Below are 19,240 nucleotides of genomic sequence, written 5' to 3'. Positions count from 1 at the left end.
AGATGGACGACCACCAGCGGAAGCCTGCAAGAGGCAAGGAACGATTCTACCAGAGTGTCAGAGGGTGTGGAGCCCTGTCATGGCCCTCATTTATGATTTCTAGCCTCCAGAATTGTAAGAGAATACCTTTCTTTCTCTTTAAGCCACTCACTTTGTGTTACCTTGTTGCTAATATGACCAGGGAACAAATAAATAACATGTGGTATCTCCAAACAGTTGAATACTATTCAGCAATAAAAAGGAACAGATTACTGATACATACTGCAACAAGGATGATCCTTGATAACATTCTGCCGAGTGAAAGGGTCCAGATGCAAAAGAACACAGAGTGTCTAATTCCATGTTTATGAAATTTCCAGAAAAGGCAAACTCTCAGAGACAGTAAACAGATTAGAGTTATTGCCTGGGGCTAGAACAAGTTCTGAGTCTTGACTATGAACAGGCAGGAAGGACCATGGGCGATGGAATTGCTCTAAAACTGGATTATGGTGATGGCTTCACAGCTTGGTCAACTTACCAAAAATCTTTGAATTGCACTTAAAATTGGTCAGGTATTTATATGTAAATTATACCTCCATAAGTGTGTGTGTGTATGTGTGTGTGTGTTTTATTTTTATTTATTTATACTTTTTTTAAAGATTTTATTTATTTATTTGACAGACAGAGATCACAAGTAGGCAGAGAGGCAGGCAGAAGCAGGCTCCCCGCTGAGCAGAGAGCCCGATGCAGGGCTCTATCCCAGGACCCTGGGATCACAACCCGAGCTGAAGGCAGAGGCTTTAACCCACTGAGCCACCCAGGCGCCCCTGTGTGTGTGTGTTTTAAAAGAAGTCAGGGGAAACATTGAGAACTGAGGCAAAGAGGTTTAGTTGCTATCTGGTCATTTAAAGGCCACTGTGGGATGGAGAATAGGCCGGACAGAGGAGAAAAAGGATCCTGGAGGAGTGGACTTGGAGTCTGGGCCTCGGTACGTAGGCATTTAGGATGAGGAGAGAACAGGGCTGGGGATCTTCCACTCTGTCTCTGCATTGCAGTGATATTTCAGTTTCTCAGGAAAAAGGTCCTGTGAGATATATTTTTTCCTTGGTATATCTTTCAGAGCTGGGTTAAAGAAACCTAGTGTATATGTAATGTTTATTGAAGGAGGAGGGAGGGGGAACCCTGATGGCTGCTAAAACAGCCTTGCCCCCCGTATTTTAGCAGTATTGTCTCATCTCCTTCCCACACAGGACACACTGCAATGCAGACTGTTTTGATTTCCTGAGAGCACAAAAGACCTCTTTTTCTCAAAGCAATTCTTTTTTTAATTAGCCTTGTTCCTGGAGTACGTAACCACACACACGGCAGTAAAAGGTGTTAACTTGTTCCTGTACTCATAGTCATACTGCTGATATTTATGGGATGATGAGTCAACGGTTCGCCGTTGGTTAGCAAGTTCAACAGCTGTGTGCGAATGCCGTCATAAGCAAGCGCCACTTCTTTACCGGCCCTGCTTGGTAGCAAATGCTCAAAGAAAGGCAAACCCAAACTGAAGTGCATGAGAACTCAGCCTGGCCAAAAAGGAGGGAATGGTTTTGGATCTGGATGTGGCAAGCATGGATTTCGTGTATTTGAATCTAGTTTTGTAGTGTTATTCATTACAGGGGTGAGAGGCCATAATAAAAGAGGAATCAACCTGGAGCTGCAACCTGGAACACTAACTAGTTTGTTGTAAAAATGAAGACAAACTGCTTGACCTCTTTGAGATTACAGCCGTGCTCGCAAAAGGAAAAGACAGATTAGGACCGATTTTAATTCCGGGAGAAGTGGTTTAGAATCCCCTCCCCCCAACCTTTTTAAAAAGATGCATTTATTTTAGAGAAAAAGAGAGTGCACACACATAGTGGCCAGAGGAAGAGAAGTTTTAGCAGACTCTGCACTGAGCAAGGAGCTGGACGTGGGCCTCAATTTCATGATCTTGAGATCATGACCTGAGCGAAACCAAGAGTCCAGCACTTACTTAACTGACTGTATAACCCAGGTGCCCCTTTTGAGAATAGGTTACTAGCTACAGATCCACTCTGTGGGAAAGTTATGAATCCATGGATGCCAAGATTAAAAATGCTCAACTAAATTATTTCAAATGTCCCTTCCAAATCCAATCCTCCCTATCATTCTATGAAAGGGAAAAACTAAACAGGTATGTTCAACTTTGCACTTTTGATGACATACCTAGCTAGACAGCTATGTCATCTGACAGTTTTGATTTCCTTTTTACACATTAAGGAAATCCCCTTGATGCTTCCCAAACATTAAAGCTGCATCAAAAAGGATCATCTCTGCAAAATGAATGAAATTATTTCCCTCTGCCATTGTACCTGTCATCATCTGTTCCTTGCTTTTACCTTTTCTTCTGAATCCCTCAGTCTTTTTTTCTGTAACTATGGAATACCTAAAAGAGAGGTGAAATGGAGGAACCTATCATTTCTTACCAAGTTAGGTAATTCCAAACTTCATACTGGCACAGCTGAATCAGAGACCATGGAAAAGGATTAGAAATTGAATAGAAATAAATGTATTCAATCAATTAGAGCAGTGGGAGATGGGGTCAAGAAGGCATTGTTAAGAAATAATTGGTAAGTCTTCAGTTATAAAGTATGGACTTAGGTAAAGTATGCACTTAGATATTTAGACTTAAAATATGGACTTAGAAAAAGTATTTTGTTAGGTTATGTTACCTTGGCCACAATTGTACATTTTCTAGGATATGGGAAATTGGGAGAATATGACCTTCAAAGTAAACATGCCATTAAGAAGGTGGGTATAAGTTTAAGATTGTTTTTTATAGTTACTTCCTACTGTCCTTTTTACACTGGTTCAGAATACACTAATACTGGCATTTGATGTTATCTTCTGTGCACTAATTTATGATTGGATCAGATTGGTGTTGAAAGTGAATGATAAAATAATTTGTGGTCACAAATTGATTATTAAGATTTTTTTTTATATAGATCGAATCGATCATGGAAATATTTTTTTGAATACTTAAAATTTTTCTACAATATTTTCAGTAATTTATTTTATTTTTCCTGATGACTAGGCCATTATCTCTCCCCTCCTTTTTTGGTCCATGATTGCCTTAAAAAAAAAAAAAAAAGAAAAGAAAAAAAATGTTTTTTGATAAGTGAAGTTGAATGCACAGAGAATTTGATCCTAGCAGATGGTATGGCACTGTGATACAAAATTTCTCCTAGCAGTAACTGGGAGAAAAGCCACAATTCAAGGCTGGTTAGAGATAGAACCAGCTTTAAATGAAGAAATTAATTGTGCACATAATGATGTATGAGAGCATCCTACATTAACAGAAGAACACTTACGTATGTTTAAAAAGAACCTCAGAGACTTAGTTCCTTTGTTTATTCACAGGGGTGATGGGTGAATATGAGCCAAAAATAGAAGTGCACTTCCCAGAAACAGTGCCGACTGCCAAAGGAACAACAGTGAAGTTGGAATGCTTTGCCTTAGGAAAGTAAGTTCTGGTTTCTCTTCCATCTTGTCCTCCCTTCAGCTGGGGCAGGTAGACAATTTTATGTGCACTGTTCACAGCAGTGGTTTCTGAGGTGAATGAAAAGCAAGACAAGCCTTTCTTTTGGTAATTCTATGTATGCATCTTTGATTCTGCCCTCTCACCATGGAGAGGGGACATGTAATGGCACAAGGGGGATTAGGCTGCCACAATTGACATGGCCACAAAGGAGAAGAGAATGGGCAATTCTGAAAAAGTATTTTGTTCTATTATTGTGACCTGTAATGTGCACGCTGTCTAACCCAGAATGACAGGAAAACAATGGCCTTCATTTGAGGTACACTCAAGCTGACTCTTTGGGAAAATATGGACTTTCATTCTCGCCCTAGTTTAGAGAGGATGCATCAGACTCTTCTTGAAATTCTTTTTAAATGCCCGGTCTCTTCTCTCTAGTTTGGATTTCCTTCTATTCTAGCTAAAGATAGGTAAGATCTTACATCTGAAAACTATTCACTTTATTATTACGTCTGTGGAATGATAAGCCTACTTGGGATCCAGTTAACCTTTCCATAGATTGTCTTTGCGAGGGCAGAAAGAAAATGAAAACAGATCAGTTAAGATTTTCCCAGTAACCCTGAAAAAAGAATTTGGCACAAATGATACACACTATCACCTGAAATGAAATTTGTAGATCATCTGTGATTTTAATGACTGACATTAATCTCTACACCCTACTCCCTCTCTCCAGCTAGCCCGTCCCTAACTCCCCATCCTCTCCCTGTGCCCAAATGTTGACTAATGCAACAACACTAACGTGCTCAACCCCAGTATCAGCACCTAATCTGTTTCTGTATATTTTTTTTGCACTTCTCACCAGCCATAGAAGAAAGATTCCTTTTTATCATTGTATTTTCAGCTCTAATAAAAGGATTCTTTTGCTTTCCATGTTTTTAAGTCAGGGCAGTGTGAGCTACAATAGTATCTTTACTTTGGCACAATGCAGTACAGTGATAAATTTTTGTATCCTGAAAACTTACCACATTAAATGAATTATGACATATCTGGAGGACTGAACACTGTACAGACATTAAAAGTCAAGTTGTACAGCAACATATGAGACAGAGAAAATACCCATGATTTATTGCTAAGAGACTAAAAACAGATTGCTAAACATTATAGCATGGGCCCATTTTTTATTTTAAATATATACATTAGGAAATGCAATCCAGGGAAGAGGTAGAAACAGGTAGCTGGATAAGCTAGGTATAAATTTGGTAAACTATGCAAGATGACACCTTGAAAAATCTTTTTTGGAAAAAGAGCAAAACTCAAATCGTTCATATTTCAAAGGGGGTATGAATTAAACTCTATTCACACTGCTTGAATGGCACTGGAATAAAAACAAAAGACCAAAATTGGGCTCCTCCAGTCTGCACAGAAATGTTTGGGTATGCATATCCAGCTGCCAAAACACATCATCATTGCCCACTTAAGAGCAGGAAGACTATGTCTAAGTACAGTTATTTGTAAAGGCACGTATTAAGTATATATCTCATCAAATGTAAAGGCACCCGTAATGTACTTTTGATAGAGCCATTTCTGCATTTTGAGTTAGTGTCTGTTGAATTAACTTAAATTGTTCTAAAACAAGTATAGTAGAATTGATGGCTTTAATTTTTTAAATACCATCTCAGGTTTTCCAGAGAAGATTAGCAAGTCTTTAGCCTAATTACTTCTCTGTGTGTGTTTTTGTGAAAAATAAATAAGTAAATAATTGTATCCCCTGATAGGAAGCTGCACTCTTAAAAGCTGTGGTTAGCTTGCTAAACCATTGATTTGCAGACTCAATGATGCCCTTCTTGCAATTTAAGATGTGTTCTCACAGTTATGGCTGTAGGGTGATAGATGCCTTGAGAGTACATAAAGACCCCACTGATGGCTTCTTTCCTTATCTTACTATTTTAAGTAAAATTTCCCCAAACCACTCTCCTAGTCAGCTGCTGCTATAAGTTGGTAAGGTTCTATAAAAAAAAAATGTTCCAAGGGACGGAAAGTAGAAGCTGCCAGTTTCTTCTTGCCTAACCCTTTAAAACTGACACAACATCACTGCTGTCTTATTTCAATAATCAAAGTAGACAAACAACCCAGCAGGTTTAAGGCAGAGGAGAACCTGGACCTCATATGGGAAGAATGTGAAAGAATTTGCAGTAATCTTCAATCTGACACATTTGTGCACAGACATTTCTATTTTCATATTTATGATTTAGGAAAAAAAACAGTTACACTAAAAAATATAACGAGCATGTAAAATCTGTTTTTTATTTTAGTGATAATATTATATATTTTTATTAAGGTTAAGAAAGATTATTTGATTCTAAGAAAAACACTTAATATATAGATAGTAATACTGGAAATGTGGATATAGCTAAAATCATAATAGTGATATGTGAATGAATGAAGTTTGGAAATACTGTCAAAGGCAAGCTTATATGTTTAGAACCAAGAAGAAAGGGGTTATGGGAAGCATAGGTTCAAATAAAAGATACAGTTTTCTCTAATTTAATGTACTCCTTTTTATTCTCACTATCAGTCCAGTACCAACTATTATCTGGAGAAGAGCTGATGGAAAGCCTATAGCAAGGAAAGCCAGAAGACACAAGTCAAATGGAATTCTTGAAATCCCCAATTTTCAGCAGGAAGATGCTGGTTTATATGAATGTGTAGCTGAAAATTCAAGAGGGAAAAATGTAGCAAGGGGACAATTGACTTTTTATGGTAAGTTTACCTTTACAATTTATCATTTGTAATGCTAAAAACCTTGGTACTAAAAGCATAAACTGGGAGGTTTTCTTTCAGGCTTTCTGGAAAGATTGTGTAAAATAGGACTGTATAAAAGCCTTGGTTTGCTGCTAATTAGTGTTCCTGGGGTGATTCTTGGTGTGGAGAGTGAGGGTGGGGGGCAAAGCTGTTGACAAGCAGAGAGGAAGAAATCAGGCTGAGGTGTTTGGGAGATGGGCATTAGTGGGAATGCACTTGCAAAGGAAGTGTTTTTCCTCTTCCCATCAAGCTGTAAACATGACACAGGAAAGCTTTTGTGATTCCTTCTCCTGATGTTTTTCTTTTTAAACTGTGTGCTTTTCTTCTTTCGAATTTTGATTTGGGGCTCATGTTAATTCTTTGTAATTGCTTCTATTTGATAGCAATTTAATGTGGTACCATGAACATTTCAAAATGCACACTCCCCAATTTTAGTTCTTATCAGAGTAGAACGTGACAAATCTCTCTCACCCCAAAGACATTTTATGTGCAGCTGCTCCTATTCCAATCAAATCATCGGCATTGATCCAAACGTAATATAAATGTAAAACCTCTAGCACGTGGTCATCAATTTAGCCAATCTTGGAAACTCCTGTCAGGGTATTGATTTGAAATCCAAAGAGGGATTTCATTGGATAGGCATTTTGAAAGCAAATTGAGTTCTGCCAAATTGGAACATATCTGAATCCCATCTTTCTGGGAGATGGGAAATAACTATTGTAGACTGATAATTATTCAAAAATAGTTTAAGGGCGCCTGGGTGGCTCAGTGGTTTAAGCCTCTACTTTCGGCTCAGGTCATGATCTCGGGGTCCTGGGATCGAGCCCTGCATCGGGCTTTCTGCTCAGTGGGGAGCCTGCTTCCCCTACTCTCTCTGCCTGCCTCTCTGCCTAGCTCTGATTTCTCTCTGTCAAGTGAATAAAATCTTAAAAAAAAAAAAAAAGTTTAAATATACAACAATGAACATTAAAGTGCTGAGAGTAGTTCTTTAGGGGCAAGTTGTAGGAAGAGTTTTAAATGGCCTTATTTTTTTGAAATAACAGATACTAATATTTATTTAAAATAAATATCTTACCAATTCTTCTTCCAAAGCATTTTGGTTTTAAGATACAGCCAAAGATTAGGGCACCTGGGTGGCCCAATGGGTTAAGCCTCTGCCTTCAAGCTCAGGTCATGATCTCAGGGTCCTGGGATCAAGCTCCGCATCTGGCTCTCCGCTCAGCAGGAAGCCTGCTTCTCCCTCTTTCCTTCTCTCTCCGCCTACCTCTCTGCCTACTTGTGATCTCTCTCTCTCTGTCAAATAAATAAATAAATAATCTTTTTAAAAAAAATATAGCCAAAGACTTTATTCATTCATCATAAAATCTTCCTTAGAAACATGATTGGAAACTGAATGGAGATTTTGAGTATCAGCTAGCTTGCAGGGAGCTCCCTGACATGACCCTCAGGATTTAGAATTTAGCTACCTGACATATCCAGGGTGACAGGTGAACACACATGGTTCTAGAAACTATTTCACATGATGACATGGGCAACAGTTGTTTGAATAAGCTTATACACTTCTTTAATCATTCATCTTTCTTCAACAATTATAAAGGACTAATTCTACTCAAGCCAAATGATGGACTCAAAATGTCATCTTGGCTCTTTCTTAAACTGTGGTAGTTGATACTTTATTTGATTTGTTGAAAAGTAAAAGACTTCATAGTCCATTGACTGAAAAAACATAGGACCAAAAGTTACACATTTGTTTAGTGAGATACAACTGATGTATTTTTCAAGTGTTTAGAGTGCGTTTTTCTCACAAGCATAATAATTTCGTATATGTCACGCAAGGACAACCTGAAACTATTCAGATAAATGGCCAATGTTTTCTCTTTTTTTATTAGCTGAATAGACATTTTGATTTAGTTGTGGTTGTTCCTGAGTGTTATTTGAGTTGTTCAGCTAATTGAATAAGATCATTTTTGCTTTCATGGTTTTCTTTTAAGTGAAGTATCTGTTTTTGTTATGAAAGTATGAAATGTTCTGTAACCAGGAGTTGGTGTAGTGCTTTCTAGTGGGTCAAAGTTTTCCTGCACTGGAAAAAGAATCCTCCAGAGTCACTGTTCTGGAGAGTCAAACTTGACACTGTCCCTCAGCCTTGTGCAATAAAATGGTTTGTTTTTTTTTCCTTCAGGGATCCTGCCCTGGAGATGAAAATCAGGTTCTATCAGTGCTTCCCTTTTAAATGGAGTTATCTGCATCCATGCATGGGGGAAAGAGTGGAATGAAATTTGCCTGCTTTCTGAAGATAACTCGGCTTTTTTCTCAGTTGTCAACCACCCTTGGTATTAGAAGCTTGTCAGATCAGTTGACTTTAATAGCACTTGGCTGTTGCATCTATGTTTATTCTTTTGTTTTTCCTCAACTAGCATATCAGTGACACAGAAATTATCGAACTGTTTGCATTGTCACAGGAGAGATTAATTATACAAAAGTGCTTGGCTGTCATTTTCTTTCTCTCTCTCTCTCTCTTTTTTTTTTTTTTTTTTTTTTTTGGTCTCTATTGGGTTTTCCCAGTGCTGAGTTCCTAATATCCAGCTGTCTAGATCTCCAATTTAAATGAGTTATTATAATTAAAATCACTGCATAGATCACAAAAAGGGAGAAAATAGCCCCAGTCACTTATCCATGAACATTCTATCTTTGTTGACAAGAGAATTTCTTACAACATTAAGATGTGCTATGCTCAGGGATTATAAACCACGGGTTTGAGTTTAGAAACCTACTTCTCTTTTTATGGTTCCAGTTGTTTATTCTGTTCATCAAATCTCCACTTCAACAACCACAGGTGTGCTAACTTCTCATCTAGCTTAGCGATACGGCCATTTTTCTCATCTTACACTGGAACAATTAAACCTTCCTCCAACCGCCTGCTGGACATGATTCCATTGTTCCCATCTTCCCTGTGTCAGAATGTGGAACCCCCTATTCCTGGTTGGAGTATTCCCACTATAGTTCTGTCTTTAGGTTAGCATGTGCTACTCATGTTTGGACTCTGTGAAGAATTAAAACGAGTTCAGACATAAAACATTTTACCCTACCCTGTCTTTCCAATTTATTTTTGCCATGACTTACACTTGACCAGTGTGATTTAGTTTTTGTTTTGTTCCTTTGTTGTTGTTGTTGTTGTTTTGAGTATAGTTGACACACAATGTTACATTAGTTTCAGGTATGGGATACAGTGACGGGATAAGTTTATACTTTATACAGTGTGGTCTACTTTTAATATGGTCTTTCAGACATTTTTTCAGTGTAAAAAAAACTTTCTACAAATAGATCTGTAATTTTCAAGAGTAAAATTCAATAAATCTTTGTTGCTAAAGGTAGAAATTTTCCAGGGATTTTAATATATTATTAACTTGTTCAACAACTTTTTTTTTTTTTTCATTGCCTGATGTATTGTGGGGCATCCTGACTGGGTGGGGGCGGGTGGCACAGGCAGTAAAAAATTCACCCATTTATAACAAAGGAGATAGTATATTGAACACACTACAGGGGAGCAACAGAGACAGCAAAGGAGAGAATGTCTGCCACGAGGTGGTAGTGAGGGGCTACAGTTATAGAGTGGAGTGAGGGAGTATGGGAACATATGGAATTCTCCCTTTTTTGGTAATCTTAGGAAATTTGCCCCTGTTATAAGTGGTGAGTTAGGGCCTATGACTATTTCAAGGTGGGTAGTTAAATGACCCTGTTGCATTCAGTGAGGTGGTTATTCTGGGCCATTTTGCCTTGCTCAAATTTCCACTGCTCAAGCCTATTGCTTAAAGAGGTCTCTATACCTATGGCAGGCAATGTCAGGCAGTATGGTTGCAGTACAAATCCCTGCCCTCAAGGAGTTTGTATTCTACTAGAAGTCGAAGATACTATACTACTAAGCAAATAAATGAACTAGAAAGTTCCCTATTATAATTAAGAATTGTGAAGAAAATAATCAGGATGATATGACAGAAAATAACAAGGAGGAGGGGAAAGGCTTCCTAAGATAAGGTAGTCAGGGAAGACTAGTCCAAGAATTGAATTCTGAGCTGAAACCTGAAGGATGAGAAAGAGCCAGACTTTCAAAGGAAGGACACCTCAGGCAGAAGGTGAAGAATTGCAAAGGCCCCAAGATAGAAAATTACGTGACATGTTTGAGCTGCATCAAGGAAACCACTATAACTCAATCATGGTGAAAAGGGGTAAAAAGTTTTGAAAAATAGGAGGGTGACAGATACCTTACAAGCCAGGCACAGAGTTTGGGTTTTATTTTGAGTATAATGGGAAAGCATTGGAGGATTTTAAGCAGGGGAATGACTCCATAGGATTCATCGCTTTAGAGACCACTTTGGTTGCTCTGCGGTGAATAGATTATGGGGAACCAAGAGCCAAAGCAGGACAACCAGTCGGGGAGCCATCTAGGTGAGATGTTGGTGGCTGGGACTTAAAGAAGGAAAATAAATGGAGAAACTTAAGATATATTTTGAAGTTAGAGCCAATAAGACTCATTCTTATAAACTCAGTTTGCAGATGGAACTGCTTCCCAAAGAGCCAGTTTAAGTTTACATAGTAAGAAGCAGAGCTAGATTCCAAATGCCATGCTCCTCCCTCCATGTTAGAGGTTCTTGTACTTCAGTGTGCATTAGAATACCACGGAAAATTTGTTAAAATACTGACTATTGGGCCCTATGCAGAGGTCCTGATTCTGTAGGGCTGGGGCAGGACCTGAAAATTTGCATTTTTAAGAAGCTGTGCTTCAGTAGTGCCGTCACAGCTTGTTTAGAGTCCACACTGTGAGAACCCTTGCTCTGTGCTAAGCTGTTTGCAAGTGGCACAGTGAAGCTGAGATTAAAGTACAAGCAAGCTAAGGTGCTCCTGGTTCTCCACAAAGCTCACCGCTTGCTGTCACCTCAGGTCCTGTAGCCAGTCCACATAGATAAAGTAGAATGAGTGCTAAAGCAATTATCTTTGAAGAAGGTAAAGGAAAGTATAAAATGGATTTAATTCACTTGATAATTACTAATTTTTCCACCTCATTGTGTCTGTATAGTCACTTCCTTTCTTTCACAAATAGACGTATAGTATTAAATAGCCATCATTTAGAAGCATGAGGTGTGAGCTAAAAGAACCTGCTATTTAATACCTTTTGTATTTCTCCTATAGGTAACAGGTGTTAGGAGAGGGCAGTCATCATATTTCCATTAGGAAAATTGAATATTTGAGGAATATAATATTTGAGCAGGATTCAATTCATAGAATCCTGTCATGTTTGAACTGGAAGGAACTATGGGGGCCAACCCTTTGATTTTTATAAGCAAAGAAAATAAAGCCCAGAGACATAAAATAACTTACCCAAGATCATACAGTGAGTGAGAATCAGAGCCATGACTAGAGCTGCTCTTTCTGTTATACTGCATGTTAATTTTCCTGTCAAGAAGACATTTTAATACAGTAGATAAGGGGGAAATCCATTAATCATCTAGATACTTTTTCTGCATATCTTCCACAACCAAGGTCATAAAATGAAAACATCCAGATGAACAGTTGACTTTCTCACGTCCTATTTTCTAAGATAATCACCTGATTATTGAGTCCAAATAGCTCTTTTTATTTTCCTTTCCAAATTACACATTTAGTTGTGTGTCTAGACTTTGTATGCTTTGGTCCTTTGGCTCAAATGGCATAACTGTAGGCTCGATGACTCTGCAAACGATGTTTGAGTATCTCTAAGGTCATCAGTAAGTGAATACAGAAGCATCACGCAGGACAGCATACTAATTTCCCCCCAGATATGCTAAGTATATGTGATCACTAGATAAAAGTCAGCCCTACAGAGCGGCTTAAAGGACACAGTGACCAAAAACTGAACACAGCAGATAAGGTACTTCCACAGTAGAGCAATAGTCTGCTTAATTGTCCTGGACAGAACTGATATGGAGACCCTCAGTTTCCCTCAGTGCCGCTTAAAATAAAGTCAGCAATTTTTGTTTCCTTCTCTTTGTCTGGTAGTTCCAATAAGATGGCTTACAACAATATTTCAAGAGGTGCGCCCTGAGAGCACAGTGTAAACGATGGCCAATGGGAAATGATACAGAAGTGGTGTCATGAGATCCTTACCCAAGAGAAGCTTCAGATTAGGGAAGAAAAAGCCATATCAAGGACAACATATTGAAATACAATTCAGTTCGTTTACTCTGTATTGCCATAAAAAGCAGAGGTGCTATTACAATTTTTACCCAACAAGGAATACTGTTTAAGTATACTTGTGGCAAGTTTTACACAAGTGGATTCATTTATCTGCAAGTTTCTGTGCTTGTCTAAAGTAGGAGGTCTCACACTTTTGGTTTCAGACCGCTTTTCACCTTTAAAAATTATTAAATACTCCAAAGAACTTTTGCTTATGTGGGTTATACCTACTAATAGATACCATATTAGAAATTAAAATGAAGAATTTAATTTAGTGACTTCTTTATTTTAAAATGAAAACATGTTAACAAAATTAACATATTTTAAGAAATTGACTGTATTTTCCCTAAAAAATTAATGACAAAAGGGACATTGCTTATGTTTTTGCAAATCTCTTTAATGTCTGTCTTAACAGAAGAAAGCTGGACTCTTATGTGCTTCTCTAGTCAGTCTGTCATGATGGATTGGCTTGGTTGAAGTAAATGAAGAAAATCTGGTCTCCTACAGATAGGTAGTTGAAAGGAGAAGTTCTCATGGACTTTCTGAAAGAGACCTGGGAAACCCCAGTGGTCCTGAGACCATACTTAGAGAGACACAGGTTCAAAAGAATGCTTCCATCATCACTGATAGGTAGGGTTGAACATATTTTGAGAGCCTATAGATAGGCAAACAGGCCTGTGTGTTCATCCTAACTGAACCACATTCTGAATTGAGACCTTAATATTTCTGGGCCTCATCTATAAAATGAGGATAATTCTATTTAGCCTCCAGGTGACTATGAGGTTGAGAAATGACATATAAAAAGGGACGCTGATGAGATACTCTGTAAATATATAGTGTCAATGTTTGGTATTTTGCTCAAAATGTAGATAGGGGAAGGAGAAAGGGATAAATTCAACAAGAGCAGATTTTGAGAATTACTAGGTAGTGATTAAGTTATAAATTAAAAGGAAATTAATCCATGTTAGGCTAGAGTCATACCTTGGTTTTCTGGGATAGAAGTGAGCTTAGTGAACCAAACTTAAGGCCTTACAAAAACAATAGAAGTGATGGCACAAAATAGGCTGTTTGTGCCAAATGAACAGGATGTGTTCAGAAGGTCTACAATTGGAAGATCAGGGAAGTCTTCATGGAGGAGGTGTTTCTTCACAGTAAAAATGGGTTAGGAATGAAGTGCAAGAGAATACTCCGAAAAGACAAAGTGGTAAGAACAAAGGTTTGAGGAGGAACTGGTTTATTGGACTTGAGGACAAAGAAGACCCTTACTTGACAGGGGCTATGCGTTGAATGGGCGTAGTTACAGAGAAAGTAAGAGAACTGTGTAGAACCAGATAACAGGGTACTGTAAATATTAGCCTAAAAATACGAAATGATGGTAATGTTCTCCTAGTATATATAACAGTTACAGCATGCAAAGCACATTCACAAATCCTGTCCATTATGTCACACACAGATTATTTCCTACAATCATATCTGTTGTATGTATTAGTGAATACCTGTTAATAGAAATGTGCTCAGTTGCCCTCCAGTATGCCTTCCCAGTAGTCGGCTTTTATCTTTTGTGCAGAGTTTATCATTGTTACCTGTGAGAGAGAGTTGGCCAGAGGCAAAAGTGCAGCATAGAGGTAAAGAGACCCTAAATAGGAGGGTCCGAGTGAAGCACAAATTAACTGTGAACCCAGGAGATTCGAGAGTTCAGTTGGTTCAAGATGTAATCTCAAGACTTAGCGTATTAACATTAGAAAAGACTTCAGACACTGTCAAGTTCAACCTCACCTCAATTTAAATGAGAAAACAAGCTTTCAATCTCCAGGCCCCAAATCCAAGCTGCTTCTGACAAAACAAGATTTACATGGCTTCAGCATAGTATTTTTCAAAGTGCCCGTGTTGTTTATTCATCAAGTCCCTTGTTTTTTACATGAAATTCTAAATGTTTAAAACAAAGCAAGGCTTCTCTAGTTGAAGACAGTACTTCCCCAGAACCCTCAGAGCTTCACAGAATTGAATTAGAAAACCCCCATATTAGGGTACTTGCTTGCCGTTGTGTGTACAGTGGATGAGAGACTGACGTCAGAGGATGGGAGATTATGAGGGCTGAACAAAGATTAAAGAGGTACCGTAGCTTAGCACACAATACAAGTATTTCTGGTAAAGCTGATCTTTCCATTCAATGACTTGTGCAAATGGGAAGTCAGGGGTTTAAAAAGAGACTGTAGTGATAAGTTGGAAGACTCTCTATAGTATGGTTTCAAAATGAATAGTTCAAGTGCCAGCACTGGAAACATTGAATTCAAGGCAAAGATAATGAGAATATCTCAATGATTCTGTCAACAATCCAAATTTCCAGACTGGAGATAACAACTATACACATAGGTGGTAAATTGAAGATAGTAATTATCTTCAGGTTCATAAAATCCACTATCAGCAAACTTCTGAAACACTTAGCCAAAGCTCTGCTTCCCTGGAGGTGATTCATTTTCTCCAAGACAGTGTAAGAAACCAGAAATAATTTCAAATGGCTACTGGGTCATCTTTGCAATAATAATTTAAATGCTTTTCTTCAGCATATCATTTCTTTCACATTTTTAAATTTCTAAGCTCTAAGGCTCAGAATGGCATTTTTTCCTATTAGAAATGTCTGATTTTGGAGAATCAGAGATGTCTCCTTTGAGAATTGTTTGGCCACGAAGTTCAAATTCTGTCCCTCTGCAGGTAAATTCTTATTGGATATGATGCTTACATGATTCCAGTGTCTGAAATACACAAAGATTCGGGTCATTTCTGGCAGTTACTGCACAAAAGACTGAAATGTAAAGATTGTTCATCTATCCAAGAGACAAACAGTGTCACAGGTCAAATCCAAAACAATCATTTAACCTTATATTTGAATTTGTAGCTAGAAGACAAGACTTGTTATGTTTTAGAGTGGGGATTATTCAGTTTCAAACCTTGAAAGAACATGAATGACCAAAATGGATGATTTAATAAGTGAAGGTGATTAATTCTGTTTAATATGTGGGATATACATATGTTACCTGAAAAAGCATTTTAAATATCCTTTCTGAAATAATAGTGCTAAACCAACCTATTCAGGTCTTGTATAGAGTTATCATTTAGGCATGGCGTCATCAAAAGTAGTTGAAACTAGATACCAAGGAGTAAATATCACAAGCCCATATGTGTTAGCCACTCCCTAGCCCTCCCACCCAAGGAAACCATGTTTTCTGTCATGCTCATAAAATGGACCATTTAGTGTCATGCACTAAAATAGAGATATGGAGAGATGAAAACAATTTCCATCAGGACTTTACACAAGGAACTCACCCCACTTAGATCTGATTCATCCCATCTAAATGAGTGGCAGCAGAAGTCTTCACTGTGTGGGCTTTGCCCTATAGATCCGCAACTGGCATGTGAAAAAGAAAGATTATCTCCTTCTTTGCCATTTATATAATATGATAATCCGTTCCTAATCCTGGGTCCTTGTTCAGGTGTTCACTTCGATGGGAATATGGTTTTATCATTTCAGTTTTGGCTTCTAGGAGTTAATTTTACTTTAAAAAATAAACACCTGATGATGTCTCTCTACTCCTGCGTTAGTTTGTGATTTCACCCGGGCCAGCATAAATAACCACCACGGATCATTCTTGTCAAGCACCTTAACCTCCACAGCCCTGTTGGAAGAGACAAAATGAACCCATGGAAGTAATTAGTTAGAACTTTGCAAGGTCTTTTTGTAATGCTCTCAAGACCCTCCCTTCCCTGCCCCATCTCCCTTTTTGTGATGGCAAGATTTTGCTGCTGCAAGCTCTCTATAGTTTTGAGAGAAAGCAATGAATAAGCCCAAGTGTTACAGGAAATCCATGACATTGAAATCTCAGTCTCTGCACATGGTTTTGATGTTTCCTTTTTGAACTTCAACTTGACATTGCTTCATAAGTTCCATTTGCCCTTCCATTTATTTTTCCCTCAGTCTCTTTGAAAAGTTTGGCTTAGTTGTTAATATTCCACATAGATTTCTGTAGCTTTTCCTGTTTGCTTTGTTTTCGTGGGCTCTGTGGGGGGTAAATATTCAGCAGGTTGAATGTGAAATCAGGCACACAACTGCCATTAGCCCTATCAGGGTTACACATCAAATTCTCCAAGCAGAGAACAGAAAAGGTATCTACCTTTTGAGCTCCCTTTGCATTAGCCGCAGGAAGATACAGAACAATGGCAGACTTGCAGCTCTTTCAAGGATGAAGGTGATAACCTTTCGTTCAAGTTAATGCTTGTTGATGTTATAACTTTTTTTTTTTTTTAAATCGATCCTTTCAGCCTCCCTTCATATGCAGCAATGCATCATCCCCCTCAGGAGAGGATTTGTAAAATTGTGTTTTGCTCCTTGAAAAACAAGCAATTGCTAGAAGATGTTAAAAGGAGAAAGCAACATTTATTCAGGGACCTAGAGACCTCTGCTGGTTAAATGACTTGCTGAGTGTTTTTCTAGTTTTGTTTATTAGTAAGTAGGTAAGATAGACAGCTTAGCCTCAACACTAATAATTTCCTTTTGAATTAAATTATAGCTGATTTGAAGCCTCACTAAATGAAGATACTGAGGTCAAGTCAGCTAAGAGACATGTTATGAATATTGAGCAGCATCTGCCAATTAAATACCAATAACAATTCTAACTATTAGGTTTATATTGGTAGGCATTACCCTATAGAAATGCCCTGTGAGAAGAAAATATTCCAGAATGATAGCTGTGGTTCTCTTCTTCATGAACTTCGGGCTGAAAGTCTTCTACTTAAATACATTTGCCATTACAGTTAACAATAGCATGAATTGTGCTTTCGGCAAGGCTTGATATTTGTGAAGACACGGAATGTGGAATTAAGGTGGTCTTTATGTCTATTGAGAATAAGTAGAAACAAGTGTGACTTCAACTGAAGCATAAGAAAGGTGGTATAATTTGGTTGATGGGAATGGTATTGGACAGTGGGCGATGTGGGAGTTAAGTGCTGTTTTTGAATTGCTGTTAGACTGTGAGCAAGACTTGATTTCCTAAGAAAGTTTCAGTAAAAATCAGGACTCATTCAGCGATTAGGAATCCTGGAGCCATACTTTTGTGTATAACATTCTATCAATATGAAATAAGTCAATAATAAACAATGATGTAGTCGAGAAGGAGAAAGAAGTTACACAATTATCTATATAATGTGAAGGAGTAAAGTATATTTAGGGACGGACTAAGCTGCTGTAACACAGAGACCCAAAAATACAGTGGCTTAAAAAAAGAAGTTTATTTCTTTTCCACATATTTCCCCAAAAATCAGCTGGTGGGTGTGAGTGGGGCTGCTTTGCTCTACCAGGTCATTCAAAGTCCAAGAATGGGTAGTCAGCATTTTTATCCTACGTAGCTTTTCTCTCTGAGCCTAAGGCTGTTGCAACTGTCCCTTTTTTTCCCAATCACTGGTATGGGACAATGAGAGTCCAGGACAAGTATCTTTCAGTAAACTGACCTGGAAGTTGCTTTCACTACTTTCACACAGGTACCTTTAGCTTGAACTTAGTCACATGGTTACCTCTAACTGCAGAGAAATCTGGGAAATGTAGTGTGTATCTAGGAAAGCATGAGCCCAGCCAAAAATGGTGGGACAGTATGGAATATTTCTCCCACAATAAATGAAAAAAAAAAAAGAAAGAAAAGAATAGATGCTTGGGGGAGAGGGACAGTTAATTTTGCCATATGGCAGTGCTAGTTTTATTTTCTGCCTTTCGCAATTAAAAGACCAGCCACATGGGCTGCAAAAACAGGACCTTCCAAGTTGGACATAGAGTAGGTTGTCTTCTAAAAGTACCCCCTGAACTCTTACCCAGTCTTGTAATTTGCAAAACATCTGGAAACGTAATTTTATTATAAGCCTACTTCTGTCTCTTGATTGCATGTGATAAAAATAGACTCAACATACACTGAATGTACATATTTTCTTTGCTTTCTGAACTGTTATAGCTCAACCTAATTGGATTCAAAAAATAAATGATATACATGTGGCCATAGAAGAAAATGTCTTTTGGGAATGTAAAGCAAATGGAAGGCCCAAACCTACATACAGGTGGCTAAAAAATGGTGAACCTCTATTAACTCGGGTAAGCCAACTGATGATAATTGTGTCTTGCTACTGACTATAATGTTTATTGTGGCCTCGTTGTTATGAAAGCAGGAAAATGATGAGTTTTATTTCCAAAATTATAAACAATCAAATATTATTAATAGTGGAAAAAGTGGAAGTGAATGCAACGGATACATAGAAACTACATAAATCCAGTTTCTTCAGCCTTGTTTAATTATGCTTCTGTATAGAACCTTTGGTTTTCACCAATTAACATCTTTGGCTGTCCAATTGGAAAGTTATGCAGAAAGTCTGAAACATGTAATTGTGCTAAGATACAAATTTGTGTGTGTTCCAGATAAGAGAGAATAAGACCTCTCAGCATACAAATTCTCATCTCAATGTGGTTTTGTTATTCTCTTCTGCCTGTGGAGATTTCTGGAAAATGTGATGTCCAATACAATCACCCTCAAAACACCCACCCTGCCTCCAGACATGTACTAATGACCTATGCAATTGTAAGATTAATATCTGTCATGCAACAGAAATAGAACAAAAACAAAAAGTGATCCCTGGGGCGGTAGGCACCAGACAGTAGGCCTGAGAACAGGCAGTGGT

General features: G+C 38.1%; 1 protein-coding gene across 5 annotated transcripts in view; it reads left to right on the top strand.

Annotated features, from left to right (window-relative positions):
* CNTN4 (contactin 4) overlaps positions 1 to 19,240 on the top strand; it is a gene marked incomplete at both ends in the record, with an annotated part of 476,925 nt that overhangs the window by 311,520 nt on the left and 146,165 nt on the right. For all 5 annotated transcript variants that reach the window (XM_080826267.1, XM_080826265.1, XM_080826266.1 and 2 more), the window contains 3 exons: positions 3,406 to 3,508; positions 6,096 to 6,280; positions 18,523 to 18,659. In XM_080826267.1, coding sequence (XP_080682393.1) covers positions 3,406 to 3,508; positions 6,096 to 6,280; positions 18,523 to 18,659 — 425 coding nt within the window. The remainder of the gene's footprint in view (positions 1 to 3,405; positions 3,509 to 6,095; positions 6,281 to 18,522; positions 18,660 to 19,240) is intronic.

This window comes from Martes martes (assembly GCF_963455335.1).
Source record: "Martes martes genome assembly, chromosome: 1".
Lineage (NCBI taxonomy): Eukaryota > Metazoa > Chordata > Mammalia > Carnivora > Mustelidae > Martes > Martes martes.
The sequence above is the reverse complement of the archived record's forward strand: the minus strand, read 5'-3'. Positions and strand labels throughout refer to the sequence as shown.